The following is a 13,001-nucleotide window of genomic DNA, read 5'->3' on the forward strand; positions in this document are numbered from 1 at the left end:
GGTTTGGCTAAACTCAGTTAACTTCAACTTTGAATGATAAACAGTTCCTTTCCAACCCCTGTATGTAAAATATTGGATTATATTTGCAAGGGAATGCTTATGGATAATAACGATAAAAAGGATAACCTCCTATATACTGTAATGTATTGGTTGAGTAATGTACTGTATTCATTACTATACAGTATTCTGAATTCTAAGACTTGACTGTTTAAGGATTATAAATAATATACTGCATGTTCCAAGAATACAAGCTTTATTTAATCTATGATAAATCTGATGAGAACTAAAATATAATAAAATATTCAAGCACTTAGGAATGACTGGCTATTACCCATAATACTGTATTTGAGTCCTACAAGATATAATTTCAATTACCAGTATTGCACACACAGCAAGTACTACGAAAGAATATTTCAAATATTTTCCTGGCGAAGGTGTTTGTTAAGATACTCTTGAAGGAGCACATCAGCTGCATCACCTGGAGATATGACACCATTCATAACTTCATATTCAATTTTCTTCAACTTTTCCTTGATTTCAGGAAATTCTAAAAAGGAATTTATCAGATTTTCTTTAAGGTGTGTCCACAACCAGGCACAGCGCTGTGACTGACGACGCCTAATTAATTCCCCGCTCTCTTCCATTATTTTATGATAGTTTTGCATAAGAGCCCAGAGTTCTGAAATTCCTTCCCCAGTCACAGAAGATATACGTTTAACTGGAGTTTTCCAATACTTATTTTTTGGAGGAACAAATTTAAGAGCAGATATGTACTCATACTGCATACGTCTAGCAGCAGGTACCAAATCCCCATCACTTTTATTAACAACAACTAAATCACTCATTTCCATAATGCCTTTTTTAAGGCCTTGCAACTCATCACCACCGCCTGGCGGAATAACTAACGTAAACAGATCAACCATGTCAACTACAGAAAATTCACTTTGACCAACGCCTATAGTTTCAATAATCACAATATCATAGCCAGCAGCTTCGCACAACACAACCGCTTCATTAGTTGAACGAGTAACACCACCCAAGTGACCACGTGATGGAGAGGGTCTGATGTAAGCATTCATATCTCGAGACAATTCTGGCATTCTTGTCTTATCTCCTAGCAGTGACCCTCCAGTTCTGACAGAAGAAGGGTCAACTGTTAGAACTGCAACTTTTTTGCCCATCCCTGTTAAAAACTTTCCAAATGTCTCAATAAATGTTGACTTTCCTGCTCCCGGGGGTCCTGACAAACCAAGCCGAAAACTGAAAGCCTTGTGCCCACGCAAATAATGAGAATTTTGAGCATCCTGTAACACGTTAGTTAACAAATGTCTTGCAAGGATCTTCTTCTTGGGATGTGATGTTTCAACAAGAGTGATAGCTTCAGCCAAACTTGCACGTTGGCCACTTCGCAATCCTTCAAGTAACCGCTGAACCAGGGGATCAACTGTCCCTGTCAAGCAGGACAGATTTATTATCGGTGATTTAAAAACCCTTAATCTTAGGCTATGCTAAACTTGATTATTAACAATAATGAGCCACTTTCACTTTCATTTTATGGAAATTATAAAATCTTTTGAAGAGTACTGTATATGCAAATTTATCAGTCTCAGAATCAAAGGGTTAACTGCATAAAATGTAGCTATCATATTCACAGCAAATTACAACAAAATCTGTATTATCGCTACCCTATCACCTTCATCAAAAAAAAATTGTACATCCCCTCGTATCTGATCAATGATTAATTGTACATTTAGAATATAGTTTTGCTTACCACGGGTACATGTAAACATTGCAAAAAGTCTATTTCACAAACAGAACAATGAAAAATGTAACAAAAGATCAATACTGTATAAAAATTAAGGTTTGTTTGTACTTTACAAGTTGCTGTCTAAGAATGAAGAGTATAAAGAAAAGAAATATCTTAAAAAAAAAAAAAAAAAAAAGGTTGAGTAAATTCCTTTAACTGACAGGGATAAATGGCATGTTTTCAGTTTATAATAATTACATTTGTATTGCAGGGTTAAATTCTCCACAAAACAATAAGTCATCAGTGTACAGTATCAGCATATTATTCTCAACAGAAAAGGATATAACAAAAATTATATTTTAATTATAAAATAAATTTTTGAATATACTTACCCGGTGAATATATATAGCTGCAACTCTGTTGCTCGACAGACAAAAAACTGTAAAAAAAACTCGCCAGCGATCGCTATACAGGTTGCGGGTGTGCCCATCAGCGCCAACTGTCGGCCAGATACCATACTCAATGTAAACAAAGACTCAATTTCTTCTCATCCCACTGCGTCTCTATTGGGGAGGAAGGGAGGGTCGTTTAATTTATATATTCACCGGGTAAGTATATTCAAAAATTTATTTTATAATTAAAATATTTTTAAATATTTAACTTAGCCGGTGAATATATATAGCTGATTCACACCCAGGGTGGTGGGTAGAGACCAGTTAAATATGTTAACATCTTATGAGCTAAGAGTTTTTATTTCATTTTAGAAGTTATCAAAATAACAAAAGCAAAATAAATAGGTACCTGGTAAGGAAGTCGACCTAGACGATTACTCTGCCTTATAAGTACGTCTTCCTTACGGAGCCTCGCGATCCTCTTAGGATGCTGACAGACCCCTAGGAGCTGAAGTATCAAGGGCTGTAACCCATACAACAGGACCTCATCAAACCCCTAATCTGGGCGCTCTCAAGAAATGACTTTGACCACTCGCCAAATCAACCAGGATGCGAAAGGCTTCTTAGCCTTCCGGACAACCCATAAAAAAACAACATTTTAAGAGACAGATTAAAAGGATATGGAATTAGGGAATTGTAGTGGTTGAGCCCTCACCCACTACTGCACTCGCTGCTACGAATGGTCCCAGTGTGTAGCAGTTCTCGTAAAGAGACTGGACATCTTTCAAGTAAAATGACGCGAACACTGACTTGCTTCTCCAATAGGTTGCGTCCATTATACTTTGCAGAGATCTATTTTGCTTAAAGGCCACGGAAGTTGCTACAGCTCTAACTTCGTGCGTCTTCACCTTAAGCAAAGCTCGGTCTTCCTCACTCAGATGTGAATGAGCTTCTCGTATTAACAATCTGATAAAGTATGACAAAGCATTCTTTGACATAGGCAAGGATGGTTTCTTAACTGAACACCATAAAGCTTCAGATTGGCCTCGTAAAGGTTTAGTACGCTTTAAATAGAACTTAAGAGCTCTAACAGGGCATAAGACTCTTTCTAGTTCATTGCCTACGATCTCCGATAAGCTGGGAATATCGAAAGATTTAGGCCAAGGCCGAGAAGGCAGCTCATTTTTGGCTAGAAAACCAAGTTGCAGCGAACAAGTAGCTTTTTCCGACGAAAATCCGATGTTCTTGCTGAAGGCATGAAGCTCACTGACTCTTTTAGCCGAGGCTAAGCATACCAGGAAAAGAGTCTTAAGAGTGAGATCTTTCAGGGAGGCTGATTGTAACGGCTCAAACCTGTCTGACATGAGGAATCTTAGTACCACGTCTAAATTCCATCCAGGGGTAGCCGAACGACGCTCCTTGGTGGTCTCAAAAGACTTAAGGAGGTCTTGCAGATCTTTATTGTTGGAAAGATCTAAGCCTCTATGCCGGAAGACCGATGCCAACATGCTTCTGTAGCCCTTGATAGTGGGAGCTGAAAGGGATCGTCCTTTTCTCAGGTATAAGAGAAAATCAGCTATTTGAGCTACAGAGGTACTGGTCGAGGATACAGAAACTGACTTGCACCAGTCTCGGAAGACTTCCCACTTCGATTGGTAGACTCTAATGGTAGACGCTCTCCTTGCTCTAGCAATCGCACTGGCTGCCTCCTTCGAAAAGCCTCTAGCTCTCGAGAGTCTTTCGATAGTCTGAAGGCAGTCAGACGAAGAGCGTGGAGGCTTTGGTGTACCTTCTTTACGTGTGGCTGACGTAGAAGGTCTACCCTTAGAGGAAGACTTCTGGGAAAGTCTACTAACCATCGAAGTACCTCGGTGAACCATTCTCTCGCGGGCCAGAGGGGAGCAACTAACGTCAACCTTGTCCCTTCGTGAGAGGCGAACTTCTGCAGTACCTTGTTGACAATCTTGAACGGTGGGAATGCGTAGAGATCCAGATGTGACCAATCTAGGAGGAAGGCATCTATATGTATTGCTGCTGGGTCTGGGACTGGGGAGCAATAGATTGGAAGCCTCTTGGTCAGCGAGGTTGCAAAGAGATCTATGGTTGGTTGACCCCAAGTGGCCCAAAGTCTCTTGCACACATCCTTGTGGAGGGTCCATTCGGTTGGAATTACTTGCCCTTTCCGACTGAGACAATCTGCTATGACGTTCAAGTCGCCTTGGATGAACCTCGTTACTAGGGAGATGTCTTGACCTTTTGACCAGATGAGCAGGTCCCTTGCGATCTCGTACAACGTCAGTGAGTGGGTACCTCCTTGTTTGGAGATGTACGCCAAGGCCGTGGTGTTGTCCGAGTTTACTTCCACCACTTTGCCTCGAAGGAGATACTCGAAGCTTTTCAAGGCCAGATGAACTGCCAACAGCTCCTTGCAGTTGATATGCATGCTCCTCTGACTCGAGTTCCACAGACCTGAGCATTCCCGACCGTCCAGTGTCGCGCCCCAGCCCAAGTCCGATGCGTCCGAGAAGAGAACGTGGTTGGGAGTCTGAACAGCCAGGGGAAGACCCTCTCTTAGGTTGACATTGTCCTTCCACCAAGTCAGACAAGACTTTATCTTTCCGGAAATCGGGATCGAGACCGCCTCTAGCGTCTTGTCCTTTTTCCAGTGAAAAGCCAGATGGAATTGAAGAGGACGGAGGTGTAGTCTTCCTAGTGATACAAATTGTTCCAGGGATGACAGCGTCCCTATCAGACTCATCCACAGCCTGACTGAGCAGCGTTCCTTCTTAAGCATCTTCTGGATGGATAGCAGGGCTTGATCTATTATGGGGGCCGACGGAAAAGCCCGAAAAGCTAGACTGTGAATCTCCATCCCTAAATACAGAATAGTTTGGGATGGGACCAGCTGCGACTTTTCCAAATTGACTAGGAGTCCCAATTCCTTGGTCAGATCTAGAGTCCACTTGAGATCCTTCAGACAGCGACGACTGGAAGAGGCTCTGAGAAGCCAGTCGTCCAAGTACAGGGAGGCTCTGATCTCCGATAGCTCGAAACTGGTACCCCACATTCCTGTGAACAAACCTCAGAAACGGTTGGGAATCCGGGTGTATAGGAATGTGAAAGTATGCCTCCTGAAGGTCGAGAGAGACCATCCAGTCGCCTTCCATAAATGCTGTCAAGACAGCCTGGTAGACTTCATCGTGAAGTTTGTCTTGACAATGAACACATTGAGCGCACTTGCCTCTTACGTACTCCTGCAGTGAACATGGTTGCCAAATCATGGAGCCATCCCTGAGGGACTTTTCCCTGCAGAGAACGTGGCTGTCAGATCATTGGAGCCACCCCTGAAAGCCTTGTTTATGCATGACATAATTGTACAGCAAAACTTCAAAGGCTCGAAAACAGCTGTGAAGTTGACCTGTAAAATCTTGGAGCGTCTCCTGGCCAGGCGCCAGGGAGAGTCTAAGAGATTTGAGAAGTCTATCTGGGCAGAGGCAGGAACTCCCAAGCCGAGAACTTCTCTCGTGTCATATCAGACTCTCGCTCTATAAGCCAGTTTAAAAGAAGGGAAAGCAAAGGCTGTATCCCCCAAACTCCTCCTGGTGATAAACCAGTCGCCTAGCAAACATAAAGCTCTCTAGGAGAGCGAGAGAGCACTAGCTTATAAACAACGGCTTCGAAGAAGCTAGGCCTAGTGTAAGCTCTGACGTTTAGGCGAACGAGGAGCAGCAGTTACAAAAAGATCCGGACAAAGATCCTTAAAAATCAGCATGATTTATTTAAAGTCCATAGAGGGCTAAGCAGCTTTAGGCTCCTCTCCGTCTGACAGAGTCCTCAAGGGAATATCAGTAGGAGGGGGAACAGCAACTTCCTCATCTAAAGGAACCTTGTCCGATAATAGCTGAGTCTCAAGCAAGGGAGAGACTTACTGTGGTGGCAATGCTTTACAAGCAGAGTCCACACTCACTGGTGCATTAGTAGCGGACCAGGACGCAACGTCATGTAACTGCTTGACAGTCTGTGAACTGTCAACAACAACAGGTGCGAGAGACCAGGACGCAACGTCATGTAACTGCTTGACAGTCTGTGAACTGTCAACAACAACAGGTGCGTGAGGACGCACAGCGTCCACTCGAGACTGCTTTGACTGCCTAGACTGAGCAGTCAAAACAACTCTAGAATGCGGAGGTTGACGCACAGCGTCAAAACAAGTCAACTCCGATTGTTAGCGAACGTCCTGAACGTCAACAGGAGCATCAGCAAGTGGCCTAACGTCCAAATGTGGCTGAAAATCCACACGAGACCGCATCGAGTGTGGTTCTAAACAACCTGACTGACGGGACTTAGCTACGCCAACGTCAACAGGACGCACAAAGGAACGTTAGGTTGGCTGAAAGCCAGGATCTCGATGAGATAAATGGCTAGGCTCAACGGACTAATCGGCAGAATAGTCTTCCATCAGGGAGGCAAGCTTATTCTGCATGTCTTGCCGTACAACCCATTTAGGATCAACGGAAATGGTTGCGGTAAGAGACGAGGGTAACGTCTGTGACCGCAACACTTTGCCAACAAAAAAGACTCTCGGAGTCTGTGTTACGCTTTTGTTAGGCGGCGAGCAGTTTTCCGATGACTGCATAGGGTCAGAGCTGTCCTAATGGCTGCAACCAGGACGCTGGACCTGTCCTGAAAGGACTGACTTTCGCTTAAGGGCCTCGAAACCTTGTTTCAGGTTTCTTATGCGAAAAGCCTTCGGATGACGAGGAGAAAATTGTCTCTCTCGCCTTATGGTAGGGGAGATCTTGGTAAGATACACCCGATACCATAGAGGGAAACGTCTGTTCGCTGATCAAGGCCTCTCGAACCCATAAGTCGTACGACATTACTTCTCCCTTGGGCTTGGGAGCTTGCAAGAGGTCCCGGACTAGGTGAACGACAGGCACGAACAGACGAACCCTCGGACGCAACACTGTAACACTTTGCGCAATATCACTTTATCACTTTGATTTTCTGTTTTGCACTTATTTCACTGAAATCGAAACTTTTACTGATTTCTACCTGAAGCACGCAATTCTACCCTCATCAAAAGGTAGTAAATGCGAAATCAGTCGTATAATGCAAGCACATTAATACCAGCAAAAAAAAAAACAGTAAACATCTTTTAAGATAAAAAAAAAATTCAGTGGCTGGGGAAGAGAAGAAACACTAGTTCATTCAAAACTACGTTTTCAATCTCTCACCGTACATTGCCTGGGGACGAGAAAAAACTAAAAACGTTTTATCCTTTCTCCCCGTACAGAGACTAGGGACGAGAGTAACTCGAGAACAACGTTACCCGCTTGAACGGAACGTTTTCTCTACTCTCTCCCTCCGTCTCTATCTCTCTCTCTCTTTCTCTCTTGATTTCGCACCTAAGAGAAGAGCCCAACTACATTTCGTCAAAAAAAAAAAAAATGTTATTTGACCAAAGGAAAAAACTGAAAGGTTTTTCAATTAAAAAGTTCCTTTAAAATAGAATTTAAAACATTTAAGCTTTGAAAGAAGAATGAACAAAACGTCAGAATCGATTTACTCTTTCTGCAAAGTGAAACCGTGATACTCTCTCTCTCTATCGTAACGATAGAGCGCAAACTGCGTAGCATAAATAAACTAAACGTTAGTTCATCTTTGAAAACAGTACGAAGACTATTCAAAGAAATTCTTTCATAAAATATTTATTAAAAATATTCATTTAAAAAGTTTTAAATCATTAGCTCTTTAAAAGCTATTTACGATTGAAAGGGCTCAACGTTGTTTAACTTCGGTTTCCAAGTTAGGACCGCCTACTCTCAGGAAAGGTCGCATATAAACAAAACATTAAAATATGACAAATTCGAAGATAATTTGTATTTTTCCTAACCATACAAACCTTAGCTATTTACAAAGGGTTATTACTTTTAGCGTAGCTGAAATGGCGAGCCATTAGAATTAAACGAGGGTGTATTACCCCCGCGCTAGTTAGCGGGGGGGTAGGAGAGTGGTAGCTAGCTACCCCTCCTCCCCCTCACACACAGGTGAATACTCACTTTCACTTAGAGGTAGGACTTGTCTTGGGGGACAGGGCTGGCGGGCAAATATGTGTAAATAGCTAAGGTTTGTATGGTTAGGAAAAATACAAATTATCTTCGAATTTGTCATTTGTTCCGTAACCGAAATACAAACCACGCTATTTACAAAGGGTGACTTATCCCTTAGGAAGGGTGGAAAGTCCCCAGCCATACTGGCTTTGGCTTTACCCGGGGACTCAGAATCCGAGTGAGTCGCACTCGAGAAAAGGAGTCCCTGCACCTCACAAGTTCCTTGCACCGCAAGGAACCATGTGGCCTACGTAAGCTTGTGTGTGAAGGAAGAAGTGTGACCCGTCTTAGGCAGTTGACCTGGAGTTCCAGAAGGAACTCTGGGTTAGGACGTTCCCAATACCACCTCGTCAGGGTATGGGGGACGCGACAGTATTGACTCAATACTCGGAACACAAGGAAGCATGGTTTACCTGCAGAGGTTCGAGGTCAGCTATGCAGAGACCAGGATGCTGCTTCCCCGTAGAGGGGATGATGAAGAAAGAAGTAAGGGCCAGACATACTTCTTTCGTTCATGCAGACTAAAACCTGATAACAATGCCCTCAACCTTCTGCTACCTGTCCAAAAAGGAGCCTGAGGTTAGACCAGCTGTTGTGTAGCCACCACAGAGCGATAGAAAACGTATCGAGACTCCTGTGGGTCACGCCCTGCAGGAAGCGGGCTGCGAAGGTCATCAGACGCTTCCAGACTCCAGCTTGTAGCACCTGCGTCACAGAGTAGTATTACTCGAAGGCGAGGGACGTTGCGATGTATCCAACATCGTGCTGTAGGGCGACGTGACGGGGGAGGGTCTGAAGACAGGTCGAGATGAATGTCCTTGAGTCCGGGCTGAAGAGGTATACTGGTGACTCTCCCCCCATGTCCTCCTTGTGTTCCCAAATCGGCTGCAACTGAGGCCAAACTGCAGCTGTTCCCAGCGCTAACCTCTCGATTCCTGTACTGGCAAGAAAGAGAAGGTCTTGGGACATCAGACACAGAATGGAGACTCAAAATCTTGAATGAATCGGACCGAAGGGTCGGGACCCTCAGATTCTGAGTCTAGCCAACAACTCAGGAGCGAGCCTGAATGTTGCCTTCCCCTCTTCCTTAGAAAGGGGGGGAGTAGTAAGAGACCAAGAAGATTGCTTACACACTGGCCGTGGCCAGAGTGAGCAGAAGACCCAAGGCGGAATACAATCCGAGGCCTGTCGTAAAAGGGTCTTGAGAAGATCTCTTAAAGGACTAAAAGTCCGAGCCATGCTCCAAGTTGGAGGTCTTCCTCCGACTAGGGCAGGGACGATCGTAGCTTCGCATGAGCGAGGATAGATCCAGCGGGCAGGAAAAAGTTATTCCTTTAAGCCTGAAGGTCAGGGAAAGGCTGAGCGACAGGCTTCATTGCCAAGAGCGGAAAGGAGTTTCCTCCCGCCGAAAGGCAATAAGACCGTTATTGCTGGAGAAGAGGCCTCACGGGAAGAGGTATATCTCCCACGGCACCAACCACCTTAGACTCTTCACTTTGCCTGGGAGACCCCTGTGGATGACTATCGCAGATGACGCGACCTCCGTACCGCGACTGTAGCGGGTTGTCTCTTCTAGAGGAGGAAGCGTAGTGTCTCCAGGCATGAAGCCGAAGCGACGCCCCGGTTCGGGAGAGATGTCGCAGTGTGGTTGCTTGAGTAGTCTGCGCCGTGGGAGAAGCTCTCCCGGGAGTTCCGTCAGGGGAAGCAGAGGGTCCAGAAACCGTTCTGCGCATAGTCCCAGTGGAGCTCTCCCATTGAAAGGTTGACAGACAACCTGGTTTTGTTGAGACCCATTGTCCGCAGATAAAAAGGAGGGAAGACGCAGGCGTCGAAGTTGTCCCACCATCACCGGAATGCATCTTGCCAGAGTCTCGGGGTCTGAGACTGGGGGGAAAACTAGCGGAAGCTTGAGGTTCCAAGCTGTCGCGATCAGGTCCCCCAGACCAGCACTTGCTGGTTACCCAAGGTCAAAGACCCCTAGGTACACTCTCTCTATGAGGCTCTGCTCGAATAGTCTGAGAGAAACATTCCCCTGCCTGGAATGAGAGAGCCGATGGTGGAATTGAGAGAATCTCAATCATCCCGGTATCTCTACTGCAAGATGTGAAGGTGTGAAAATGCGTCCCCTGCTGGTTAGCATGAAGTCGACACGCAACGGGGCGACTTGGCAGGAGCGGTAGGATCTGAAGAGGGGCCAGACTAAGGCCCTTAAGCCTGCCTGAATGATGGAGAGGTATCCTTCAGGTCTTGATCATAGGCCTGGACCGGAACATGCCCCCCCCCCCCCCCCCTTTCCTTTGACGAGTCCGAGAACCGCATCAAGAATGTGGGGAAAGGACGAGAATATCCACTACCATCAAGAGGCTCCATAGGTCAACACCCATTGCAGGTTTAATAGTTCCGCTGGTCCCATAGGGCCAGGGAGTCCGGTTAAACATTGCCTGAAGCCACCGGAACTTGGATCGCCCCACATGGAACTTATCCTGAGGCGACCGTTCGGACTATAAACGGGTCAATGAGGAAAGAAGAACTAGGAAACGTTCCAAGGTAGGGCTGAAAACTCTGCTTGACTGAGAACAGGTACTGCGACTCTCCTCAGTCTTGCCACAGTCAACCGAAAGGAAGGCTCGGAGGATGTGGTAACAGAATCTGGCGTCCCCAGGTGGTCACCCATCCAAGTACCGACGTTGCTTAACCTCGCTGGACGGACGAGAAGCGGGGTTTCCAACGTGGTAAGGCGGTTGACTCAATATCATGGCCAGATACTCCAGATGTTGAGGCAGAGGAAGAGAAGGCTCCAAGCAAAATACCATGAGCCCACACTCATGGTCAGCATTCGGAAGCTTTTCCCGGCGCTGAAGAAGGTCGAAACCCGAGCCTACCGGAGTTGACCAGCCCTCCAAACAGCAGAGGAGGCGGAAGTCTGCACCTGAGCGGCCAAGAGGAAGGCAGGGAGAGTTCTCTGGGGAAACAAACCTGCTATGCCACGGCGGGATAGCCGCACTGCATCATAAGCAGGAATACTTGCAGTTTAGGCTGAATTCGACGAGCACCCTGGAAGATGGATGGAATGGAAACTGAAAGTACCCGTCCTTCCGATCCAGGGTTAAAGGAGTCCTGTCGCCTCGTTACCAGTCTGATCGATTCTGCTGGTCTACGCTGGCCGAAGTTTGTTCGACAAACTTGATCAGGGCTGAGAGGTCGACTATGGACATCCCCTCTCAGATCCTTCCTTACAAGAAAGGATCGACTGAGGGGGCCGGGGGTGAAGCCGTCGATGATCCTAAGGAAGACCTTCGCCTAAGGTATGGATCATTCTGCCCAACCGGGCAACTCTGCTGATGCTATGGCATAGAGGTTCAGAGACACTGAATTCGCTGACAGAGACGGCAGGCGCGATATCCTTGGCTACTCACAGAGATTGTACGGGAATGGGCATCGGGAAGCCGTCATTCGGATGAGTAACCTTAAGCATCCTCCCAGCGAAAAATCCTGCAATCCTAGAGTTCGTGAACTCCTTTTAGGACTATGCCCCCCCGGGGGAGTCTCCCGTGCCCTCTGTTCCTGACAGGAGGAAACTGCAATTGGACACCTTGTCCCAGTTGTCGTAGCCGATAACTTAGGCCGACGTGGTTGAAAGAAAAGGGAGCTGGAGCCCTGCAGAGTCTGGAAGAAAGCGCCTTGGAGGAGTGAAACCGGAAGTCGATTTACTCCGCACAGCAGATGTTTAAGTCTCTATCCTTGGGCAAAGACAAAACTCTTCTCAAGGATGGAAGGGTGTCTGAGGTCGTTGACCTCCACAGATGAGACACCCGAAGGAAGCCTTCAGTCAGTGCGTCCAGATGGTACAACATCGAGCTTGTCCGCAAGTAGATACTTAACGACGAAAGGCCAAGGTGCCTGAGCTCGAGAGGAGGAAAGTACCCTTGATCTTCCTGTAGCTTCCTTGAACCAAACCTCGGGCCGTAACCGAGGAGGGAAAGAACCTGGTAAGCTCCCAGAGGAAGAGGTAAGCAGTCACCCCTTGTCCGATGGAGAAATCTTCAACGGAAAGCCCCCCCGCCAAAAATCCTTCCAGGGCGGGAGAAGGAGAGAGTACTCGTGCAGGAGAGGGGACCCTCGAGACCGACCTCTTGGGAACCAACTTCGCCCTGGGGGAAGTCACCACGAAGTCCACTCCTCTCTTTCTCTTCAGCGTAGGAGAGACAGCCGCTGGTTTGTTACCCTGGCCGGTGAGTGCTGGTTTCATAACCCTCATTAACGCCCGTGCCAGCGGATCAAACCATGTCTGCTGCTCCAAGGACACAGAGTCCGAAATCCTCTCTAAGGTGAAAGGGATCGGGCGATCCTTTGGAGAGGACACGACGGTTCCTGCCTGAAAAGAAGGTGGGAAGAATGCTGTACTGACCTGTCTTCGTCCTGCACTACCAACCTGTGCTTGGATGGAGGTGATCCCGAGTGCCGCCTAGGAGCACGCGTCCCTGCTGCTACCACCGGCTGTGGAATTCGCCGCGAACTATGGTCGCGCGAGGGCGAACGGTCGCGCGAGGGCGAACGGTCGCGCAAAGGCGAATGGTCGCGCGGGCGCGCAGGCGAGCGATCGCGCGGGCGCGCAGGCGAGCGATCGCGCGGGCGCGCAGGCGAGCGATCGCGCGGGCGCGCAGGCGAGCGATCGCGCGGGCGCGCAGGCGAGCGATCGCGCGGGCGCGCAGGCGAGCGATCGCGCGGGCGCGCAGGCGAGCGATCGCG

The 13,001-nt window shown here is 47.2% G+C and overlaps 1 protein-coding gene across 1 annotated transcript in view; it reads right to left on the bottom strand.

Annotated features, from left to right (window-relative positions):
• Positions 1 to 234: 234 nt before the first annotated feature.
• Positions 235 to 13,001, bottom strand: part of LOC137642060 (methylmalonic aciduria type A homolog, mitochondrial-like) — a 34,723-nt gene continuing 21,956 nt past the window's right edge. Inside the window, exon 2 of the mRNA XM_068374620.1 lies at positions 235 to 1,450. Within this exon, the coding sequence (XP_068230721.1) occupies positions 414 to 1,450 (1,037 nt within the window). The 3' untranslated portion in view covers positions 235 to 413. The remainder of the gene's footprint in view (positions 1,451 to 13,001) is intronic.

This window comes from Palaemon carinicauda, chromosome 6, assembly GCF_036898095.1.
Source record: "Palaemon carinicauda isolate YSFRI2023 chromosome 6, ASM3689809v2, whole genome shotgun sequence".
Classification (NCBI taxonomy): domain Eukaryota; kingdom Metazoa; phylum Arthropoda; class Malacostraca; order Decapoda; family Palaemonidae; genus Palaemon; species Palaemon carinicauda.